The sequence below is a fragment of the Corella eumyota genome, chromosome 2, assembly GCF_963082875.1.
Source record: "Corella eumyota chromosome 2, kaCorEumy4.1, whole genome shotgun sequence".
In the NCBI taxonomy this organism is placed as follows: Eukaryota; Metazoa; Chordata; class Ascidiacea; order Phlebobranchia; family Corellidae; genus Corella; species Corella eumyota.
The window spans coordinates 15,981,483-16,006,611 of NC_137491.1; the positions used below are offsets into that span (position 1 = coordinate 15,981,483).

General features: G+C 27.5%; 1 protein-coding gene across 1 annotated transcript; it reads left to right on the forward strand.

The window, feature by feature from the left end:
• Positions 1 to 712: 712 nt before the first annotated feature.
• Positions 713 to 23,473, forward strand: LOC145742094 (electroneutral sodium bicarbonate exchanger 1-like). Its single transcript, XM_082559849.1, has 27 exons — positions 713 to 836; positions 1,867 to 1,939; positions 2,571 to 2,705; positions 2,809 to 2,968; positions 7,354 to 7,514; positions 7,742 to 7,927; positions 9,206 to 9,336; positions 9,821 to 9,944; positions 11,240 to 11,358; positions 11,772 to 11,921; positions 12,963 to 13,063; positions 14,912 to 15,086; positions 15,583 to 15,716; positions 16,057 to 16,130; positions 16,537 to 16,637; positions 17,037 to 17,107; positions 17,278 to 17,393; positions 17,585 to 17,691; positions 18,500 to 18,652; positions 19,046 to 19,159; positions 19,621 to 19,782; positions 20,023 to 20,335; positions 20,677 to 20,861; positions 20,945 to 21,106; positions 21,457 to 21,542; positions 21,672 to 21,785; positions 21,924 to 23,473. Exons 1-27 carry the CDS (start codon positions 789 to 791, stop codon positions 22,081 to 22,083), a joined length of 3,615 nt encoding a protein of 1,204 aa, XP_082415975.1. The 5' UTR covers positions 713 to 788; the 3' UTR covers positions 22,084 to 23,473.
• Positions 23,474 to 25,129: the final 1,656 nt, after the last annotated feature.

Genomic DNA, 25,129 nt, shown 5'->3' on the forward strand with positions numbered 1-25,129 from the left:
AAAAAAGTATAGAATTACTAACATTTGATAGGGACAAGCAACAAAATACAATTATTTTGTGCACCAAGAACAAAAAAGCTGACTGGCAGATTGACCCTTTTCAAAATCTATTAGCTGATCAATGTAGAGGTTAAAGGATTTAAGTGCTGTATTTATCATTAAGTTTTGATTAAGTATAAAACAAAAACTGATAGGCAACAATAAATGTATATGTACTTAATATAGTCTTATGTAAACATTGCCTTGTATGGAGTATGCAAAGAGATTAAAAAGATTATTTTTTAAGTTGGATTAAAACTTGCTAGTCTGCAGTTATCTTAAAATTAATTCAAAAAGGATTTTTTTTAATAAATTTAACAAAAGTAAATAAAAGAAAGCAGGGCACACTGCATGTGGCATTTTTATTGCATATTAGTTCATTTAAAGGACAATTTGTGGCAATAAAAATGTCACCAAACTGTTAAAGTTAGAATAAAATTGTAGGGTTATTTTGTGAGCTTATTTTTTTAAGGCTTGATTAACACCAATTTACTTGTCAATTTTTAAAAGTTGATATAGTAAATGACAATGTGAAGATTTATTGTTAAAATGCTATAATTTTATTTTCTAATAATTTGTAACACTAATTTTTTTGCAAACTAAACTAACTTAGTAGTATTTTTATTTGAAATAAAATTTTAAGTAGATTTTTTGCTAACCAATATTTAATCGTAGATGTTAGTTTTTAGAGGTTTTATCTAATGAGTTTTTCGAATAAATTATTTTAAGTTATTTTATTTTTTATCATAATGTTTTCGTTTTCCAATAACCATGAAGAGGATGATTCTTTTACGAGTGTAAGTTGATTTTAAATTAATAAACTATCGTGTTTAAAATAACATTTTTAAATGTTTTCGATTTATATTTGTTAACTAACAGTTAAACAAAAAAAATGTGAACTAAAATTTTTTAAAACAAATTTTAAAACAACGTTTTTTTATAATAAATGGAATTTAAATATTACAAAGAGAAAATTCTATAAAATTTGTATAAATATTGTAAATTGATTTTGAAACAAGCTTGTTAAAATAGGATATGTCAGGAATCTGTCAAACCCATTTAAAGCCTTTGTTTTTAGCTTATTAAACCCATTATTTTTAAATTATTAAATTCAGTAGACAAATCAAATGGATTTTTTTGTAATTTGTATCCAAATCGAAATAGTGAATATTTACTGTTGGTTAAGTATAGCCTATTTATACTGCAGGACTTTTCCTTTGCATGTTTTTTTTTAACCACATTGTGGTTGGCAGACACCAGGTCCTCCAAGTAAATAAACAAGCTGTCAAGTGATAAATAAACATCCTGTCACTTTAAACCTCCAATAAATTAAAAATTAACAATGTTTGTATATCGTGTTTACTAAATCGCTGCGCACTTGCTGACTAACTTTTTTAAGCTAATAAAACAAAGTAGTAAACCAAGTTTATGTAAATCAATTTGACGTTAAGTGCCGTCAATATTTGTGTTATTAGTGTCTGTACTCGATTTTTATTTTTTATCCTTTGGTAGTTTGGCTGTCGGTTGGGGCTTGTTTGCAAATACATAAAATTTTATGACGAAGTTATTTTTTATTAGTTTTTTAAGCAAGCATAATATGTATAAAGCAATATATAATGCTCTGAGTGTGCTTGTTACTAAATATTAAATAATAAATCCAAGTTGGTTACATACTTTCAAAGCAAGCCAGCCTTAAAATAAAAAAAACATAGCCGTCTATTAAATCAATTCATCCAACCGATAAAAAAATTTCTATCCAAAAAAAAATAAAAATTTTGTTTTGATTTGAAGATTTTTAAGTATTTTTTGTTGCTTGGTTATTTTTAGAGGATGGATCACGAATCTCAGCCTATTTTGGATTTGAGAAAAGCATCACAAGCTCATATGGAAGATGCAGCAGGTAAAAACCAAAAAAAAAAAAAAAAAAAATTAAAACAAAAAAATTAAAAGAACAAAAACTTAGTTTTTTTTTACATATATATAATTGTACAATTTTTTTTCTTTTTTAATCAATTCTAGTTCAAAATTTTTTTTGAAATTAATAAATTAGTATAATTATTTTTAACAGTTAGTTAATACCACTTATTTTAAAATCTTAATTTTAAACAATGATAATATTTATTAAAAAGGTTAAGCTGTACATGGCCTACATTGTTAATCAATGTGGCAAAAGGATTTATTATAAACAAAAGGGTTAAACCTTATCTTGTACTAATCTCATAATATTTGGCTGTACAAGCACTTAACATGATTTTCTTAATTTAAATTCTTGTCATTTTTTGGGTTAATTTTATAAACTGATTTAAAAAAAGTTCATGCAAACTAAAACTAATTTTTTTTAAGTTGTTTAAATTATATGTATTAATATAAAGGGATGTATAGTCAAAAAATATTATAAAATTTGGTCAAAAATTTAAATATTCTGTAAATATATAATAAAAAATTTATTAAACTATGTTGGTAATTTTTATTTTTGTCTTTTTTTCTTATTTTAATTTTATTAATATTTTTATTTTTTTTATTTTGTTAAGGCAAACATAGAAATGTTTATGTTGGCATGCACCTTCCGTCCTCTCATAAGCACAAGCACCACAAACATCATAAACATAAGAGTGGAAGGGGAAGCAAGAAGACAAAATATGAGGAAGAGGACGAAGAACCAATGAGTAAGATTTTTAAAAAATAATAATTTTGGTTTCTAAAATTTTTTTTAAATTTTTTATTTTAAATTTAATTTTTTTATTTTATTTATTTTTTATTTTTTTTTAGTTCTTCCTCCCAACCAGCAAGTCCAGTTTATCCTTGGAACAGATCAACAGGACGGATGCAACTTGCTCGAGCACTCTGACGGGACTCCCTGCCTCTTCACAGAGATGGAGGAGTTAAAAATGGAAGATGGTGGAGAAACAGTGTGGAGAGAGACTGCAAGGTAGGTTATTCTTTTTCTTTTTTTTTTTAAAATGGTTATAATATGATGTCATCATCGTAAAGTTTGTTTATTGAGGGCTATTTATATATACTAATATTTGGGTCGATATAGTTGGTTTATTAGTCATTAATGGTGTCATATTATTATGATATCTTTTTTTGATCTCCAAAGTATAGTTTTTGAATTGGGATATTTTATTATGTATTTAAAATTTTGTAAAAATTATATAAAATTTTTTAAACAAAAAAAACTTATATAATTTTTTTTGTAAGTTGTACAATAGTTTGCAGTTACCATTCATTTTAAGAAAGAAATTTAAATTTGGTACCCCCAATATATAAGTTTGATCAACATATTAATACTAAAAAAAATTTGATAATAAATATTATGTCTAGTTCATTAATACCTTTTCAAATCAAAAATAATTAAAAAAGTTTATTATTAAAAATAGTCTAGACTTCTTTATAAATTATCATTATCCTGGCACCTGTTCCAATTGTTGTAAAAGCTGTAAAAGTGCTTTTAAACATAGTAAAGTGTATAGTTAAAGCCAAAGTGGTTCATTACTTACTTGTTTAGCTTATGAATAACAATATATATTATGCCTGAAGAGCTTTTTTCATAACCATCTATTCGTAATGTTTATATATATATACTGTATTCTAGCCTATATTTAACCCCCATAAAAAGTATAGTTTTATAGACATTACATGTTTATATACTGGCGTTTAATAGTTTCAAACGACTTTTAACACATCTTTAACTATGCTTTGAACTTGTAAAGTTCACATTTTAACCATAAGGGAATACGGGACTTGTATTTAAAGAGTCGTTGGTATTGTTAATTAAAAATCTTCAGGGATATGCGACTTTTTAAAAATATTTCTTAAGGTCACGGTAGGGTAAGTTTGTATACGAAATTCTCGATTTGGTGTTAATTGATAGAAATGACTTGCATTTTATTTGTCATGCAAATAAGGTTATTTTTGTATTTATTTTTGTAGAATTCTGACATTTACGTAATCAATTCGATCGTAAAAATGGCATAAAATTAACATGAAATATACACAGATATGCGCCTGTTACTACGAATTGGGTAATAGGAATGCCCTTATCTATATTGGTTATCAGATATATATACACTAAAAAAAGATAAAATCGCATTTATTGAAGACATGTAATAATGTTTTACCTATTTAAAAACCCTTCTAAATAAAGAATAGTAGCCTATATATTAAAACATTGTGTATTTTACAATAAAGCCTATTAAGCAATTACTTTCTAATTTTGTCACCGTTAAAACGCTACCCCATGTATATCAGGCTTGAATATTTATTTACATTAGTTTAAACACTTCGTATCTAGTGTAGGAACTTGTAAACAGGGTTGAATATATGTACAGTAACATAACGTATGTAAAAGCATACTGGCGGAAACCTGGCTGCGATATCAGCTATTTCCAGTGCCGGCGTTTTCTTTGAAAACTTCATATTTCGGTTACTGTTAATTTGACACTCAACATAATACGACACAAAAATAGGTCAAATTATGACGTCATATTGGGTCAAGCCTGTGGACGACGACTCTCGAGAATTTTGAAGTTATGCAGAATTCGGTCAAAAAATTTTTTTTTGTAATATTTCTAGCAGGTGGCAAGAGTTAATTTATGATTTAAATATATAGGACAGTTAACAGTAAAAAGCTATAGGTTATGCTTTAATATTTGTTTCAACATTTTTTTATTTGTTTTAATCATTTTTACACTTACCGTTTTAGAATTTTTATTTTTTTGCATAAATTTATCCTCGATGTGGGAAGGTTAACTTTACGACCCAAACATAGAGTAACAACTTTTACCCCGACCCAGTCTTGAGTTGCTTTTGGCAGTTTGAAATATAATTAATTATAAGTGCTGATTAAGTGCTGGCAATTGTACAATTGTAAAACACGCTATAATGGGTATGTTAACCATGTTATAATATACAAGAAACGCTGCCCACCCAATTTCATAATTTTTCCATGTTTTAAATCATAAGTTTTTACATTGTTCTTACATTGTTGCCATCAATTACGTGCATTATAATGCATTAAAATTTGTCAATAGATTTGCGCTTTCACGATGATAGTTCAGTGTATGGTTTTTAAATCGAAACCAAGTCACGCGCAAATTTTGTGTAATTTTTGTTTCAGTCTCGTTGATTAATTACGACAGTTACGTCCGTATATGTTGAATAAAACATGATGTTGTTTACTAATTTACATACACACTTTTCCTATTTTTTCTACCTTCGAATTATTACTGAAAACTATAATATTTTTTTTATTTACGCTTTGTTAGAATACTTGGTTTTACTGCATGAGGTCCTGTGTTCGATTCCCACTGCTTACATACCTTAGCACTATCTAACTAAGGCAATATGAACGGTATAAACTTCTGCTTAGCAAAAACTAATCAGCAGGTTTATTATTGAGCAATGTATTTACAAATATTTAAAATAACTTAAATTATTTTGAGACTGGGTCATGGTTACAAATGTAGCCCTATGTTAAGTCTTTAAAAATGACTTTTTTACATTAGAAATAAATAAATTTAAAAATAAGTAGCAATGTAATAGTAGTATAATACAATAAATAATACACAATGACATAACATATTTAATATACTTTTACATAAGGTTTTATAATATTACATGGTCGCCAAACCCGTAAATGCACTTCACTTAATGGACCAATGGGCTTATATTTATATTTCGACTTATTATGTCTATTTTAAAGTTTGATTTCTATAAAATAGCCTATTGTGAGCCTTATATTACGTATAATTTACTGTTCAATGTTATAATATAGGCATGCGATGTGTAATTTAATGTTCGATTTTGGTAAATAAATTTTGGGTCAACAACGATTAAATAATTTGTTTTCGGTGACTCATCGTTAAAATGAATTTAATTATATTGACTTCGTAATTTTCTTGGGTCGCTAAACCAGTGATTTTTATCAATTTTTGTTTCTTAATGTTTTTTTTAGCAAAAACATTAAGTTTTAGACATATTTACATTTAAAAATCACTACTAGAGACTGTATTTAGCCATTAAGGCCCTATGTGTAATTGGTATTGATGTTTTTTCACATGACTATTTTGATTAACTAAAATGTACTTGCCGATTTTGGTGGATTTTTTATATTGTTTTAAATTGTAATCCTCTTCTGGTTGAACAAGATCTCAGTGCCAAGCTGGTAATCCTATAAGATTTATTAACTTTCTATACTTAAATCTAGATTCTTATTAACAACTTTAAAGAGTTAATGCGTTTAAGGTTTATTTTTTGATTAGTTTTTTTTAAGTTCCAGTCAAAATTTAAACAATGTAATTATACAATGGAAAAAATGAGAAAACTTATCTTATACTGTAACACATACCATAGTTATTTTATTTTTAACTACATGTTTTTAATATGCATTTTTGTTCTGTATGCTACAGCAAAAACTTGGCTTTAGTTTGTAGATCGAAAATATTTAAATACTTAATGACGACAGTATAATCTATTAATATAGGCTCATTCCATTAAAATTTAAATACTTGTAATTTAATTAAAACGAAGACGTCAACCCAACTTTTGAAAGTCAATTATGATTTAAATTGTAAAATTAAAAATTTAAGGTATGTATTTTAAATTCTGCTGGTCAATATTTTTTTTTAAATACAATCGATAATTATATCGAACTATCAAGGTTTTTTAATGATAAGAATTTGAAATAACTTATTGATTTACTGGTAATGACGTGCTTGGTTAAAAGTAAATATACATAGTAAATGTCAAGGCTTACTCCTGGTGCTTACAAAGACTAGAAGTTATTTATTTTGACCACATTTAAACCTGTTTTAGCTATTAATAATTAATTCAACCAAAAAAACAATATTTTTTAGGTAATAACATACTATATGTGTATTTATTTGCACAAAATGCATTATTTCTAAAACAGTACATTTTTTATAGTTTAAAGTATTGCGGTTTTATTTAAAAAAATCTATTTTAGGTTTATTTATTTTTTTGCAAAACATAAACTATATCTATATGTAACCTTACTGAATAAGGTTTTGGGTTTGATTCTCACTGCTTCCGTTCGAGTTTTTTTTAGTATAACGCAATGGTTACTTTGACATTCTTAAAAAAATGCGGTCAGCAATAAAATGAGCATGCAATACAATGAGATTAACCTTACCCTAACCCTTCTTTTGGAAACGCCCTTCAATTTCTGAAAAAAAATTAGCAAAATGTCATTTTGAAATTTTTGGATTGTGAAAATGAGCCATTAGGCCAAATGCATACCATAGCGTATTATACATAAAAATAAATAAATTGAATTTTTTTAAAAATTTTTAGATGGATTAAGTTTGAGGAGGTCGTGGAAGATGGTGGAGATAGATGGAGTAAACCTCATGTTGCTACACTTAGTCTTCACAGCTTGTTTGAACTAAGATCTTGTATTTTAAACGGGGTTGTTCAACTTGATATGGTGGCGCACGACCTTAACGAAATAGCAGGTAAAGTATTAAAAGTAATAATATTTAAAAAACAAACTGTAGAGGTTTTTATTTGCGATTTTTTAAAAGATGTTTTTAAAAGTTTTAAAATTTTATTATCAATATTTTTTTTTATTTAAAAAAAATCTTTTTTTTAAATTTATTTTTTTGTAAATTTATTTTTTTGTAAATTTATTTTTTTTAAATTTATTTTTTTGTAAATTTATTTTTTTTAAATTTTCTTTTAGATTTGGTTTTGGACCAGATGGTGTCGCAAGGTCAACTTCCACACGACGACGAAGTTCGCGAAAAAGTAAGAACAGCGCTACTTAGTGGCCACGAGCATCAGGGTGAAAAGAAGAAGGGAGTAACTGCAATCAAGTCTATGGCTGATCTCGTATCAAGAAGCTCAGATCACGACAAAAAGCATTCCGGTAGGTTTTATAAAAATGTGATTTTTTAAAAAAAAATTTGTATAAAAATGTTTTTTTTTGATTTTTTTTGTTTTTTTAAATTTTTTATGTGTTTTTAATTTTTTAGTATTTATTTGGTCGCTTACTAATATTTTTTTCGCCAGTATTTTTTAAAGTTTTTTTTGCAATTTAGTTTTTTGGTTAAAACACAGTTTCTTAGACATAAATATACAATATCAAAAATATAATTTCTGATCCAATACCAAAATCAGTTCAATTTAAAACCGGTTTTGCAAGTAAATAAAACTTAAAAACGAAATCCTATTTTAACGCACAATAATAACGTTTGTAGCTCTATGTTTGCCGCCTATATATAACTAAAACCACATAATACATATACACCTATATCCAAATAGACTAAATATGTGTGTATAGACCTGATATTTGAGATATACTATCGCTGTTTAATATTCTGTTTATACAAGCATAACCTGTATTAAATGCACTTGAAAATTACCACAAACAAGATTGCAGATAACTTTTAAACATGTACATAAGCCTTGATTGATTAAAAGATAGGCGTTTTTTAGATAATGATTACAACATTATTCACTTGAAAATACGAATTAAATAATTCATTTACGTAATTTTTTATAATGCAAAAACATATTTTTTATAATTAAAAATGCTTATCTTTTAAATAGCCTTTGTTAAAATGGTATTCAATTAATATTACATAACATTATATATATATATAGAGAGAGCGAAACAAGAGATTATCACAAAGCTATTTAACCCCATGGTCAGGTTAATATCGTGTTTCAATTAGGATATTTTTGTATTGTTCTTGCGGCAATGTATACGGAGTTTCGCAATTTTTTTTTTTTTTAACACGTTTTGTTTTTTAAACATCTATAAAGTTTGTAAGCTTGGCTAAAAACTTTGACATTTTTAGGCATGAAAATTTGTAATTTGATTTTCTTTAACTAAATTTTGGCCTTTTCCTTGACATTTTTAATGAATTTAATATTTCTTTATCGCCAGAATTTGATTTTTTTTGGTTTTTAATGTATGGAAATAGAATTTGAAATCCATTAATATTTATGTCACATTTACTTACAGTACACTTATTGATTTTTTACGTTATGTTTTTTTAAACAAATTTTGATTTCTTACATTCTTATGTATAAAAAATTAAATATAAAAAAAAATATTTAAAAAAAAAAATTCCATACCAAACATTTTTTTTCGAAAATTTTTAATTCTCCAAAAAAATTTTTTTTTTTGATGTTGTTATAGGCATGACCTCTACAACTACTGCACCAGGATCTTTTGCAAGAAACAAAAGTTTAAATGTCGGTTCATCATTTAACAACGGATCTTCGTTTCATAACGGGAACAGTTTTGCTGATTCAGACAAAAAATGCAAGGTAAGGCTATCGGCTATTTCAAAAATAATTACATAATTTTTCTAAACAGTTTACCTTTCAAAAAATTGATAATTAGTTTAACTTTTACTTGCAAAAGAGTTTACCTTTCACTTTTAAGAGTTTTGTAGGTTAAATAATTTTTTTTTTAATTTTTTTAAAACTAATGTGGTTCAGTTTTTCGTATTTATTTATCCTTAATGTGGGAAGAACTACTTCGCGACGTAAAAGTTAGGGTAACATTTGTTACCTTGACTTGGTCTTAAGTTGCTTTAAGCAGTTTGGGATATTTCAAGAGTTGTCCGATAATTATTCTGCCGGTAGGTTTTATTCTGCCAGAAGTTCATTTATAGCACTGTACTCAATGGTAATAAGTTATGGTAGCAGTGGGAATCTAACCAAAGACCCATAATTGTTTTTTTTTTTCCCCGATTGTTTTTTTATTGCGTGCAAACGTCCTAGTTTACAAAATATCAATTTTTTTTAGGTTCCTTATTTCATGAAAAAAATTCCAGTCGGTGCTGAAGCCTCAAATGTCTTAATCGGTGAAGTTGGTTTTCTTGAACAAAAAATTATCGCCTTGGTCCGACTTCAAGACAGCGTTCATTTAGGTATAGTAACAAACAACGTTTTTTATTATTATTTTTTTATCCTCAATGTGGAAAGGTCGACTTCACCTAAACATAAAGTAACATCAATCAACCCAGTCTTGGGTTGACTTTTGCAGTTTTGAATATTTATAATTGCCCGATAATCAAGCTGCTGATTAAGTGTTGGCTTAGCAGGAGTTTATACTGTTTATAGCGCCTTGCTTTCATGGTATAGGTTTCGGTTTTGCTTGCAAAATAGTGTGCAAAAAGAGTTAGCGAAATCACAGCTGTTATTTTAACTTTGTCCTTAAAGAGCAAACCATTGTTTTTTTCTTGCTAATGGAAAGGGTGGACGTTTTGTTTTGTTAAGGCCAACTGCGCATGGCCACGAATTAGGCCTAGTTAATACCACAGTGACGTCACCAAATTAAGCGCCCGTTTTTTGCTGATCTTCTGCGCGCAGTCGTGCGCGACCGATTTTCAAGCCAGCCTGTCTCGCCAGATGACCTTGCTAGCGGTCACGTGACTTTCGTTCGAGTACCTTTGGCTTTATGCGCCCGGCTTATTTACTGTAACCGAAAATGCATCAAATTAAACGTTATGCTGATTTAGAAGGCGGAAGCTTGCGGCATCGGCCTCAAATTATTGGCCCATTTCTCCTTAACGTTTTGGCGAGCCTATAAGGCAACCTAAAAATTACACAGTCCGCAAAAATCACTGAATTTCGATTTTGTTAATTTTGTGATTTTTGCAGGCTTGCATTTTTTAACGATAACCTAGTTAAACTATACCACAATTTAAGCTGTAAATTTTATGTTTTACGATTATGAGTTTAGGAGTTTATGTATGTTTAAAACAATATTTTAATTGTTAATGTTGTTTATTTTTGGTTACTTTAAACTACACAATAGAGTATACCGCTTTATTATTGTAAATTAGGGACAAAGTCTAACTTTCAAATTACTGGTAATTACATTATGTTTTTGGTAGCACTTTAATATATATCATTGGCGTGTAGCTGTGGTTAATGCACTTGGTCTCCGTGAGGTCTTAGGTTCGACCAGTGTTATTATGTCGTAGAATTCATAAGTCTATCGTTATAAACAGCAACAAAATTTAAGTGTACCATTAAAAAAGAAAGATTAATTATCGAACAATATAATTTATAATATCCAAAATTAAGACTTGGTCAGGGTGTTCCTATACATATAAAAATGTTCCTATACATATAAAAATGTTCCTATACATATAAAAGTAGCCCTTTCCATGTCGAGAACACTATATTTTTGGTTAACATATTTTTTTTGTTTGTTAAGGTCGTCTTACTGAGGTTCCCATTCCAACCAGATTTTTATTCATATTACTTGGTCCTGTTGGAAATTACAAACAATATCATGAAATTGGAAGATCCATTGCTACACTTATGGCTGACGAAGTAAGTAGACTATACAATTCTTTTTTTAATGTATATGAAAAAGTTTATATCACTGAGTTTGGTGACCATGCTGTAACAAACTTTAAAATCTTTGTGTAAACATTAATACCTATGATATGTTTAAATCATAAAATTGATTTTGTCATTTCTTTTGTCGCAATAAAATATTTTCTGTTTTATATCTTAATATTCATTTCTTTTATGCGCAAAAAAATTATGAAAATATTTTTGATACATGTCCAAAAATTACAAAAAATGCTTCAAAATTTAAAAAAATTAACTTTAATTCATTTTGTCAAAATAAAAATTTAGTTAAAAGAAACAAATAAAAAGTTTAAGCATATTTTAATAACGTCCAAAATTAATACTAAAAAAAATAAACCAAAAAAAATTAAATTTTTTTTAAATTTTAGGTTTTTCATGAAGTTGCATACAAGGCAAAAACTCGCACCGATTTATTAGCAGGAGTCGACGAATTTCTCGATCAAGTTACAGTTTTACCACCTGGTGAATGGGATGCTAACATCAGGATCGAGCCTCCCAAGGACCTACCTGGAAATCAAGTGAGTTCTGAGTATTAGAAATGTTCAAATGTTTCTGATTACAAATATATATCGGCCTTACAAATAACTACGATATCACGTATACACTATTTGATAAGATATTTTCTAACAAAAAATAAGCATTTTGTTTCAAATTACCTGCCCTACAGATGGCATTTTATTTGTCGCAGTATGGTCGCAACTCGCAACTATTATTTGCTCGCAATAATTTACTAACTAATGACAGTTTTGTTTATTTTGTAGGCTTATAATTTGGTTATACGGTTATACATACATATATATATATATATCGTTTACCAAGCTAAATTATATATGAATTTTAGGCGCAATTAATATATGCTTGTAATAATTTACCCACACACCACAAACGTTAGTTTTATTATTTTTTAAGTTGGACCTACTAATAGGCTTTATTATATTGGTATCAATTCAAACTGTTTGTATAATTTTTAATTTTTATTGCAATTTTTTTTTTTGAATGTTTTGAAAATTGATTGATACAGTTAGATAAGCTATTTGTTTGGCTTATTGTGGTAGATACTAGATAAGAACGGGTAAGTGGACTTGAATGACATGGGCCATTTAAAGCTTTTCAATCTCATAACATAGTTAAAGCCAATTATTTAAGAAATTTTATTTTCTAATAATGGTGTTTGTTGAACTGTATTAAAAACTATTATTTAAAAAGTTTTTTTTTTTTTTTTTAAGCGCAACAACTTAAAACTAGTGTTTATACATTTTAATTATTTCTACTATTTAATAACAACGTTTATATATTACGTAAAAGTTCCTTTTACAGTAACAATTTGGAAAATTTCTAATTAATAAAGTGAATTAGACTAACTCACATTTAAATAATCGGTTAGGGATGTATAGCTGAAATATTGTGTTAAAATTGAATCAAATTACAAGGCTTACTAAGTTATCGATTTTTGCTGTATTTGTGTATTTAAGAATCAGATAATACAATCGATTTATTTTAAAATATAACATTTTTTGTAAAATTAAAAAAAAAATAGATTTTAAAAATTTTTTTTTTAGATTCAAAGACTCGAAAAGAAACCGAACGGCGCGGTTTTCGGACAAGGGGAATCCCAAGAAGTACAGGTTCACACTGGGCCCGAGTTACAAAGAACTGGGAGGTAAAAATAAGTTTGTTTATTTGTGATATATATAGATTTATTTTCTTATGCTCCGGTGGCAATTTAAACGTTTCAGATAAACAATATTAAGATGCGATAAGAAAAAAAATATAAAATGGTTATTTTTATGGTTTTTATAAAGCGAAGCATGGTTGTTTAAAAATAGCAGGTTTTTAACCAAATTATGAAAAAATTTTACATTTTTCGTAATTAAAAAAATGTCACATCAATCAAAAAAGCCGCCATTGTTTATGGTATTATGACGTCATAGAGCGTTGTTAACAATCGTGTTTGTTGTGTGTTGTTTGACCAAACATTCTTTTCTGTCGCCTGCCGGTCACAAATGTTAAACAACCCGAGATTTGACCCCCGCCTGACTTTTGCTGTTGGTTATAAGCGTCGTGACGTCACCAGTGATGTAATAAGATATTATTGTAACCTGTAAGACATATAATTTGACATTTGCCCTAGTTCAATTTTTAGTTTTAGGACGCCGATTTTTTGAAAAATCGTTAAAATATTGGTTAGGATTTTAAATTAAAAATTAAGGAAATTGGTAAAAACTAGTTTAAGTTAAATAGGGAAAACTAACTCAAAATTATGGAAAAATTAATTATATGTTGCACTTAAAAAAAGCAGACTTTAATGTAAAGAAATTTTATTTTAAAATGACAATTTAACAAAGCATTTTTCGCCAATAAAAGGTTAAAAAATGGTAATTCGTAAATTAAAAGGTTAAAAAATGGTAATTCGTAAATTAAAAGGTTAAAAAATGGTACTAACTCTTATAACATAATTCTGGTAAAATAACTATAATTTTAAATTTATGTGTCCATAACTCTTAAAATTACTATACAGCAAACATGTAAGGTTCGAGTCTCATTTTTTGGCAATAATTTAAAAGTTCTGGCAAAAAAATCAAATTAAAGTGGTGGTACTGGTTATTAAACGAACCCAAAAGCACTTAAGAAATCAGTTGTTTTTGCCTTGTTTTAAATACCGCATTCTTTACTAACTAATCACCGTTTTGATTGCTGTTAGTTGTTAAGGATTACAGTCGGTAAAAACCCGGCGTTTCGTGTCTCTATGACGTCATAATCAAACCGCGCAGGACGCTTTCGCGGAAATGTGCTTTCCTCTTTCACAACGTTAATTGTTTTTGAATGAAAAATGAGATTAAAAAAAAGCTTTTTGAGTCATCGGTATTAATGTGTTTATATTAATAATAGTTAGTTTTTTGGTCAAAACCACGTTTTTTATTATTAATATATTTTTTGGTTTTATAAAGGCCATTGATAAACAATATTTTGTACGAGTTTTTACATATACAGAAAGTAATACAAATTCTTTACAAAAATAGCTTAAAAAATGCAAAAAATAATATTTAAAACATACTTTTTTATAATACTTGGCCACCAACTTTAATTTTTTTTACATATTTTGGGCGTAATTTTACCCATAAAAAATTAAAATTTGTATTTTTTATACCAATGCCACATTTAGCAAGATCGCAGCTCTATCTGTTTTGGTAAATAAACACTATATTATTATATAACGGTATAGAAATATGCGTATAACACATGGCTAAATTAAATAATAATATCATTTTTTGAATTACATAATATTTGTATAAAAACGAAAAAAATTTCGTGAAAAATATTACATTGTAAATTTTTTTTTTAATTGACGTTTTATAAATTTTACTAATGACAACTTAACAAAAATTAAAATATTTATTTAAACTTAAAACTAAAAAAAATTTATTAAATTATTTTTTAACCTCTATTTTTCAAAAACTAAAATTAAATAATTTTAAACCATAAAATTTCACAAAAATTTAAATTTTAGATTATTTGGCGGACTGGTCAACGATATTAAACGTAAGGCACCTTATTATTTCTCCGATTTCAAAGACTGTTTGAGTATTCAATGTCTCGCATCTTTTATCTTCCTCTACTTTGCCATCCTTACTCCGATTGTAACATTTGGAGGACTGTTAGGTGATGCAACTCACAACTACATCGTAAGTTATCATTTTTTTATTTTAACAAGTATTTTGTTTAGTATTACTGGCCTTTTTTTAACATTTTTGTCACAGTGTTTAAAATGCTAGACTGTAAAAATGAGGACTGTATTTAATAGTTTGGTATTCCGGTCATGGCATTGGATTGCGAGTTAATAGGTTTCGGGTTTGAACCGCACCAGTGCCACACTATTTGCTATTAAGCCATGTGTTTATAAATAGATTAAGCAACTTTTTTAGTAAATTTAAAAAGCTATCACTCTAAGTAAAATGGGAAAATAAAAAACTATCCTAAAAAAAAATTAGCTGTTTAAAAAAACGAAAACGCCTTTTGGCCAACGGCTATTAATTTAAATTAATCAAAAAAGTTTATAAAAAATATTAAAGTTTTTTATTTTATTTTTTTGTAATATTTTTTATTTTTGATTCTTAATATTATGTTTTTTCGGTATAATTTTTGTGGAAAATTATTTAAATTTTAAATTATTTTTTTTAGGGTACTATGGAATCGATATTCGGAGCCGCAATGTCAGGATTTTGTTTTCATTTGTTTTCAGGCCAACCTCTAACTATTATCGGCAGCACCGGTCCTATACTTGTATTTGAGAAAATCATGTTTGAAATTTGCACGTAAGTTAATAAAACATTCTCTGTAACTAATAAACAAAAAATACGTTTTGTGAGACTTAAAAAGAATGGTATATATTTTTAGCGTATTTTGGAAAATAACTTGAAAAAATATATATTTACTAAATTTTTGATGACTTTTATCTTAATTGTAAATACTTTAAAAGAAAAAAAATTTAATTTTGTTGTATAAAAAAGCACAAAAAATAATTTTCAAAACAAAATATTTCTGTACAAATAAGCACTATAATCGTACTTTGATAACACGATACGTCGGCCTACTTATTTCAATAAATATAGAAACCCTTTTATATTATGTTTATGTTGTTTTTATTATTTTTAGATCGGTCGGTTTTGAGTATGTTTCGTTCCGATGGTGGGTCGGCTTATGGACTGGACTTATATGTATAGGACTCGGTAAGTTAAAAATGTATTTTATCTTTAAATTTTTAAATATATGAAATTATTTATATCTTGAGATGTCATTATTGTAAAAAAAATTAAAAAAATTTATGATACGTAAACTAAATATAGATTTAATTAGCGTACAGAATATTTTAAGAAAATTCTAAAATCTATATTCAATTTTTAATTTATAGACTTACAAATTAAATAAAAAAATTTGTGGTTCACAGGCAAATATAAATTAAGAGTTGCAATCATATTGCGACAATTAAAATTCCGACCCTAGGGCGGGCTTTTAGTTATATTAATATAAAAGGGCTTTTAGTTATATTATATAAAATTCATTTAGTTATATTAATATAAAAGATATTTTACTAAAATATTTTTTTTGGAATTTAAAAAAATTATATTTTTTTAGTTGCAAGTGATGCTAGTAGTCTGATCTCTTACGTGACTCGATATACTGAAGAATCCTTTTCTGCTTTGATTTCGTTTATCTTTATCTACGAAGCTTTTAAGGTAAGATAACTAATTACCAATGAAATTAAGATGGTCTGCTGTGGTGGCTAGAACACATGGCTTCACTATAGGAGGTCATAAGTTCGATTCCCATTGATTTCATGGCGCTATAAATGGTAGGGCCAAATGGGCCAAAAACTATAATTAGAAGGTTAATAATAGGGTTATATAATAAACAATACCCTTAACTGCCAAAGGCAACTTAAAACTGGGTTGGGGTAATAAATGTTACCCAATATTTAGGCTGTAAGTCGTGGGGATCGAACTCCGGACCTCATATAGCAAAAAAATGACATTTTTTTCAATCAACTTTTTTATTAGATAAATGAAAAATTACGTTTTAGTTAGAACCTGTAATTTATTTGAAGTAATTATTTTAAAGAATTTTTGATATTTTAGAAATTAATTCACGAAGGAGATAAATTAAAAATTTGGTATGGCTGGGATCCAAACCTTATAACATTATACGGGTAACTATATCTTTAAATAACTTTACTAATTAAAAAATGCACAAAAAATCTAATAAAAAAAATGTTAAAAAAAAAAATTATTTAAAATCTAGTTTAAATGTCATTTATTAAAAATATTTATTTTTTACTTTAAATTTTATTTTTAAAATTCATTTTTTAATATTACTTAGTTGTGAATGCATGCCTCCTGTGCTGGATAATCACCAACTATCAAATTCCTCAATATTTGAAATGAAAGATGCATCTGTGGATAATATGCTCAAATCTCATCATCTTAACTATAGTGGTAAGAAATATTTTTTACTATTTTAAATTTTTTTGAAAGAAATTGATAAAAACTAAAATGTTAAGTAATTGTATATGTGTTTTTTAGAGGATTTTATAGGTAAAAAAAAAAATTATAGTTTTATATTTTATACCTACATAAAAATGAATAAAAATTGATAACCTTTTAATGTATTTGTGAAATTATTTTAGGACTTCTGTATAAGACTAGTAACGTATCTTACTCCTGTGCATTTGATGGAAAGATTAACAACATCAGTAATGTTAATACCATTGATTGGATTAATTTGACTAAAAAGGTAAAAAAAATTAATATTGTGTTCAACTCACATTAAAATAGCAATTTTTGTTTTACGAGCATGATTTTAGTATCCTTTTGTCTAAATACGATGTGCGTGCTTAACGAATACGATACTTAAATTTGCAAAATAAGATTAAATATGCAGACTATGTGGATTGTTAAAAAATAAACGAGATAACAACCAGTTTAGAGACCAGAATATGACCAGCAGTTTATAAGGAGATCGAATTTTTACCAATTTCGCAATTACCAGATAGATATTACCTGGTTTAATAATCACCAGATATTTAACAATTTAGAAAAAAAAACATATATTAACCAGTTTAAAAATAAACTTGGAAACAAAATAAACCAGTTTAATATAAACCAGACAAATATTTTGGTAAAATAAACCAGCTATGCCAAAAAGAGCAAAAAAAAAACAAAAATTGCATTTTTCTTAAACGTCAAATATTTGAGTTGTTTATCAAATTTTTTCTTATTTTTCACTTAATTGACCACTAGGGGAGTATGTTTATTAAAACTTGATTTAAGTTCTTTACTTATTTTTAGTAAAACATGTTATTTGTTTATATAAAATATTTATAAATAAATTTTAATGGTCTACATTTTGCTGGTAAACAATTTTTAAATATTGCAAATTTAAAGATAAAAAGTTATTTTTATCAAAAAAGGAATTTTGAAAAGAAAACATTTTAGAAATACTATTCAAACCATTTTTATTTTAAATACAAATTTGCAATTAAGTCTGTATTTTTTTTTAATTTTCTGAAATTTTTTTTTATTGTTTTTTTACTTTTTTGTAGGAATGTCTTAGTGAAGGTTGCGGTAGTTTATATGGACAATCTTGTATATACACACCTGACGCAATTTTCATGTCAATTATCTTGTTTTTTGGCACATTTTTCATCTCAATGACATTAAAGGGATTAAAAACATCAAGATATTTTCCTACAAAGGTAATTTGCTACCATTTTAACTAAAAAATTAACCAAAATAATAACAATATTTATAAAATTAGTAAAATTTTATTTAAGAATTTTAGAGTCTATATTAACAGTAAAAAACTTTTTTTGGGAATATTTTTTTTTTTTTTTTTATTTATCCTCGGCTTGGGAAGGTCGACTTTACGACCTAAACATTTTGAACCCAGTTTTGAGTTGTCTTTTGCAGTCTGAAATTTTGTCTAATAATTATAAGCTTCTGCTTAAGTGTTGGCTCAGCAGGAGTTTATACCGTTTTTGGCGCCTTACTTAAGGGCGATTAAGCATAAAAGCAGTATGAATCGAACTCAAGACCTCCTGTAGTTTAAAATATTTAGTTTTTTTTAAATATATTCGTTCACTTTTTAGGTCCGTTCCATTATCAGTGATTTTGCTGTTACGATAGCTATTGGTTTAATGGTGCTCTTTGATATTCTTATGCGAATAAATACATCAAAACTTATCGTACCTGAGAGCTTCAGAGTAAGTAAATGTGTTTAAAATTAGGTTACCAGTTATAATTGTACGTTATTATTAACTAAATGTCACAACTTTTGGGATTCTTAAAATTTAATGAATCATTTTTAAATTGCGATGCAAGTGTTTGTTATTAACGTAAAAAATTTAATTACTTCAATCTAAAAACGCTTTATTTAAAAATTTAAAAACGTTATGGTGTTTTTTTATCATTTATTTAATTATATTTTTCTAAAGTGTTAGGGTTATATTTTGTTGGGTAACGGTTAATGTTAGTGTCGCGCACTAGAGCTATTTGTAAACGCCGGGCTTATGGGCGTTTAGTGCGGTTCGAACCCTGAACCTTTGGTCTGTAACCTGGTGCGAATAGTGTGACCTCAAAGCGGCTTGAACACAAACTCTTTGCCTTTCCCCCAGTACTATAACCAAACTATTGAATTTACATATTTTTTACAATTTATATTTAGCCTACTAGAAGTGATCGCACGTGGTTCATCGATCCATTCGGTAAAAATCCATGGTGGTCCTGTCTGGTTGCCCTCATACCTGCTTTACTTGCTACTATCCTTATCTTCATGGATCAACAGATTACTGCTGTTATCGTGAACCGAAAGGAAAATAAACTAAGGGTGGGTTTGCTTATCTGAAGTTCAAAGATTTATAAAGATTAATAAATTTTTTACCGCTTTACGTTGCCTTTAAAGTTGTAATATTTAAAAAAAAGGATTTTTTTACCTTTTTTTTGTAAATATACTTCAAATTTTTATACATACAGTTAAAAAAAACAATTTTACTCGAATACAATAATCGTGCGAGGCCCCAGATAAAACGATAATCGTACTTGAATTGGTTTGTATCCTTTTATACAGAAAGGATGCGGTTACCATCTCGATCTTCTTGTCGTCTCCATTATGTTAATCATCTGCTCCGTTATGGGTTTACCTTGGTTCGTGGCTGCCACCGTGCTTAGCATTACCCACGTTAACTCCCTAAAAATGGAGACCGAGACGTCGGCCCCCGGGGAAGCACCTAAATTTTTGGGGGTCAGAGAGCAGAGGGTCACTGGGCTAATGATTTTTCTCATGATAGGGGTGTCGGTGTTTATTACCCCTATTTTGGCGTATATTCCAATGGCGGTGTTGTACGGCGTGTTTCTGTATATGGGTGTTTCTTCACTTGCAGGTAAGCTGCGTAACGACTATTTATAGTTCATCGAATTAAAAAAAACTTCCGTTTGTGGTGAGCACAAAAATTATCACGGGTACTTGTGGATACCCTAGCATCCAATGAGTGGTAACTGTCTAAAATGAGTCTAAATACATCTTGTAGGGCAGGCGCTTAACAAGTTTATTAAACACATAAGAGCAAGTATATATTATTTAAGCACGCAAGGTCTCGCGTTCGAGCCGCACCAATGCCACACTTTTTGCCCTTACGAATATCTAACACACTATAAGTTAAATAGTTACATAAGTTTTTGAAAATAGTACTTTTAACATAACTTAACCTACTTTAAAACACAGGTGTTCAGTTCTTTGATCGTATGAAGTTATATTTAATGCCACCTAAACATCAACCTGACTTTATATACCTTCGACATGTTCCCCTACCCAAGGTTTATCTTTTTACAGCCTTTCAGGCACTTGGTTTGGTGATTTTGTGGGTTATTAAATCAACCTCACCCGTCTCTATCGTGTTTCCAATGATGGTGAGTCATTTTTTGAAACATGTTAAATTTTTGGAAAACTTCTCTAAAAATAAATTTTAATTTGTATTTTTTTTCCTATTTAGGTGGCGGCGCTAGTTGGCGTGCGCAAGCTGTTCGACTACGGAATTTTCACTCAGCAAGAATTAAAATGGTTGGATGATTTAATGCCAGAATCAACTAAGAAGAGAAAGGAAGACGCAAGAAAAAAGAAGGAAAAAGAACTCCAAAATCAAATGAACTCAGATGTAAGTTGATTTTTTGCTTATAAAGCAAAGTAAAACGTTGAAAAAGAGGGGTGAAAATAACCTAATGGGGTAAAAAGGTATTTTATAGGGTAAAAAAGGAGTAAAAATTCTATAGTAAATAAACCTATGTTTAAGTTGATAACATATTTTTAAACCTAGGGTTTTTGGTTTGAATTTATATGATTCCATTTTTAGGCGTTTTTAATGAAAAAACTTTTTTTTAATTTAATAATTTAAAAGATTTTTTTTAAAGATATAGGCGCCATCTATTTAATATACTCACAAAAAATAGTTATTTATTGATTAGTTAAAAAAAAATGCGTTATTAAAGTTTTATTATTATATTAAAGGTGTTAAGTGGGGGATCAGGAACAGTTAATGTTCCTCTAAATGACGGAAAAGTTCTTTCAATTCCCGTGTCAGAAATCCAATACAAGTAAGTGAAAAACCAAATTTTATTAACATTATTCCTTAATACAAAAAATTTAATGACTGTGTCTTAGATATAGGGATATTATGGTGATAATATTTTTTTGTAAAAACATTTTTTTTGTTTTTTTTTTAGCCCAAGCGAACCAGCGAGTGTAAATATAAGTAAAGAGATGGCGCATACAGCTATATGGAAAACTATTGCTAAAAACGAAATTGGAAATAACAGCTCATCGAATGTTCGAAATCGGTAATAAAAAAATATTAGAAAAAAAATTATTAACTTGCTAAGATTAATTTTTAATTTTGTGTCCAAAAAATTGTTTTTCATTTTTCCTAAAATTTTTTTTTAACTTTTTTAAGAATTATTTTTACAATTTTTTTTTAGTTCTCGTTCTTCGAAAAAGTCCTCCCACTCTTCCCCTCCTAAAGAGAAAAAAAGAAACGGTTCTCTTAATCTTGAAAAACGCTCCTCCGCATCCATGGACGTCCCTGAAGTGGTGGTGACTCCGGAGTCGAACAACGATAGTGATGAGACGAAAATGTAGAAAAAATTTTTTTTTCGATTTTCGAAATTTTTTTGAAAATTTAAATTTGAAAAAAAAAAATTTTTTTGAACAATTTTTATTAACATTTTACCGTGTAAAATCAACTAGACATTGTCAACTTTTTAGTGATCAACTGTGTATATACTCATTACTAACGGTCGCGTATTGGGGAAATTTCAATGAATAATTTCTCCTATTTTTTAACTTTGTCTTTTGTAATCAATCCATCGAAATATCATTTTTTTTCCAGCATTTAACGATTTCACCTCATAATTAATCCCATTGTACATACTTGACTTCATATTTATTTAACTTAAACCCACTACAGAGTAACTGCCTAATTCATGCGCGTATATTTATTTTTTTTTTGTAAAAAATTATTTAATTTTGGGCGCAAATTTTGTAAAAAAATATGTTGTAGAGTATTTAGTTTTTGGGTAACATTTTTTTTTGATTTCTACATACGTTTTTGTGCCTGTTAACTATGCGTTAATACAACCCGATATTTTACAAAAAAAATATTTAATTTAAAAAAAAATCGAGGGTTTTAAAACTATTTCATGTATTTTTGAACTATTTTTGCTTTTTTTTTGGTGCTTTTTAGAATATGAGTTGTATATTTGTCAGATATTAGGTAAAAATGCATTTTTTTGCCAGTTGCAATGAAAAATATATTTTGATATTTAATCTCAATTCATTCCTAATAATATTTTAAGATAATTATATTTGTATATCAATTTAAAAATGATTTTTTTAAGTTATTGCTAATTTTAAAAAACATTAAGTTACTTATTGATTAACTAACAGCAGCCTTAATTTTTTTCACTAATTGTTAAAATAAGCCACACATTTTACAGACTTGTTTTAAATTAATTTGAATAATATTTTTTCCTAATTTATTTTTGTATATTTTTCATATGGTATTAGCGTCGGTATGCATATAAGCGTAGTGCTACAAAATATATTTATTAATTTTTTATTTGGCGTTTAAAAAACGATTTTTGGCAACTCAAAAAGTAAATTTTTTATATACTGATTTTTTTCTTACGTTACAAGCAAAAAAGAACTAATTTTTTTCATTGTTTTTTCGTCCATCTTGTATTTGGTATGGTACTTCCATATAACTTTTAGCATTACTGTTTTTTATCAAACCGAACTTATTATAAAGATGTACATTTTTTCCAATTATGTTAACATTTTTTGAGTTATTAAATCTTGTCAACTGAGGCTTTTTGTGATAAACCTCAACAATTGTGGGCTTCGCTTAAAGTATATCAAGTCGTAGCGGTATCGCCTTCAATTTTTTATTTAATTCTTGTTTAACTTTATAAGGAGGTGTTTGTAGTTTTGTGTCTTCTGCGGAGTTGCAAATAAACTGGAGCACGGTAGAAAATTAAATGTGTGTGGTTTTGGAGCAAGGTAGTTTGGTTAAGAAGAATGGTAAATCACTTGTACTTTAGGGTTCTGTATGCCTCGAGAACCGTAAAGTACAAATGATCTAGAATGATAGTTATTTAGAAAGGTTTACCAAGGGTGCTGCTCTACAATAAATATATGTATGAGAGGTATTTAAAAAAGAAGGAAATTTGATGCTAAGAAAATAGGATAACATAAAAAAAATTGAATAACGTTACTTACTTCTCGACACATTAAAAATAAGCTTGGGTTAAGTATATATTTTTTCGGCAAAGTCTTCAATGTTTTTGAAGTCTCAGAAAATTAATTTTCCACTGTTATTGTTTATTAGGGCTTTAAAGAAAGAAATGTAAAGCAACTTTTAACGATTAGAACTTAAAAAGAAATTCGGGTGATTAAGAATAATAAAATACTAAACAAAAGTAGGTAATAAAGGTTTAATGTTATTTTATTATAGTAATAAACATATTAATTGTATTCTATAAAGTTATTTAAGTCTTGTAATGTTTTAACTTTATTTTTAAGGTTTGCAACGTACACGTAATAAATTAAATTATTTAAATTTAAAAAATACCAATTTAATCAAAGCAATTGGGGATAAACAAAAGTATGCAGCACTTCGAAAAGTCAACATTGGAAAAAGAGAAAAAGGCGGTTGCCTAGCAACTTTGTAAAGCACCCTAATCACAATGAGTTTCAGGTTGCGGTTTTGCGTAATTTTTGCTGACAAAACCTTAAATTATACGTCATAAACAAGGCAATGATACTAATATAAACAACTGTTGCATTTAGTCCAGCTTTTTGTGTGTTAATTGCATTGAACTATGACTTATATATTAAAATAGTAAGATTTATTATGATTCAAGGTTTGATCGTAGTCTACTAATATGAAAAAGTGAATTTTGACTCTAAACCTATAGTAAAATAAGCTACTAATAGGTAACAAAATACGAATATTATTAAGGTTAGACTAAACAGCTAAGTCCTACTGACAGTAGTGACAGTACCAGCAAAAAATAAGTTTGGTGCAATGGTTAAGTGGCATATTATTAAACAAAATTACAATCTGACAATTAAATAATTTAAGTGCAATTAAATAATTTAAGGCTTTTTTATCATCTGAAGCTTATCATATTTTATGTGTATAAAACATGTGTATATATTGTTTAAAACAGTGATTTATTTTGTTTTTTGTTTATTTTTTTTAAATCAGTATCAGCTCATATTCGTAATTTGTTCCTTAAATTATTAATAGGTTTGATATATTTAATATCACCTTATATGTTAAATTGGACTAGTTTATTGTGTTATTAAGTAGGTGATTTAAGACATTTAAAATTTTGGTAATTTCATTCGTATTGCTTATTTTTATATTTTTACATGTCTGTTCTCCAAAATAAATTTTCAATTTTTAAAAAATTTAAACCACAATTTTTAAAAAAAGACTGGATTGTGTAAAACTCCTTTAATAATTTAAAAAAAGTAGTTTGTGTGTTGTTTATCAAGAAACTGTCATTTATTGAATTTTCACACGGTCCATTCTTCTAGTTTACAGCGTATGTTTAATTGTGCTAAAGCTTGTAAAAGTTCAACCAGGTTTTTTAATCAAGTCTCACATTGTTTTACAACA

What these genes read in the sequence shown, in the direction of transcription:
- LOC145742094 (XM_082559849.1), top strand. Translation starts at nt 789, where the DNA reads ATGTTTTCGTTTTCCAATAACCATGAAGAGGATGATTCTTTTACGAGT. An exon ending in TCAAGACAGCGTTCATTTAG is followed by an intron (nt 9,945 to 11,239) that starts GTATAGTAACAA and finishes TTGTTTGTTAAG; the next exon opens with GTCGTCTTACTGAGGTTCCC. An exon ending in GGATTAATTTGACTAAAAAG is followed by an intron (nt 17,692 to 18,499) that starts GTAAAAAAAATT and finishes ACTTTTTTGTAG; the next exon opens with GAATGTCTTAGTGAAGGTTG.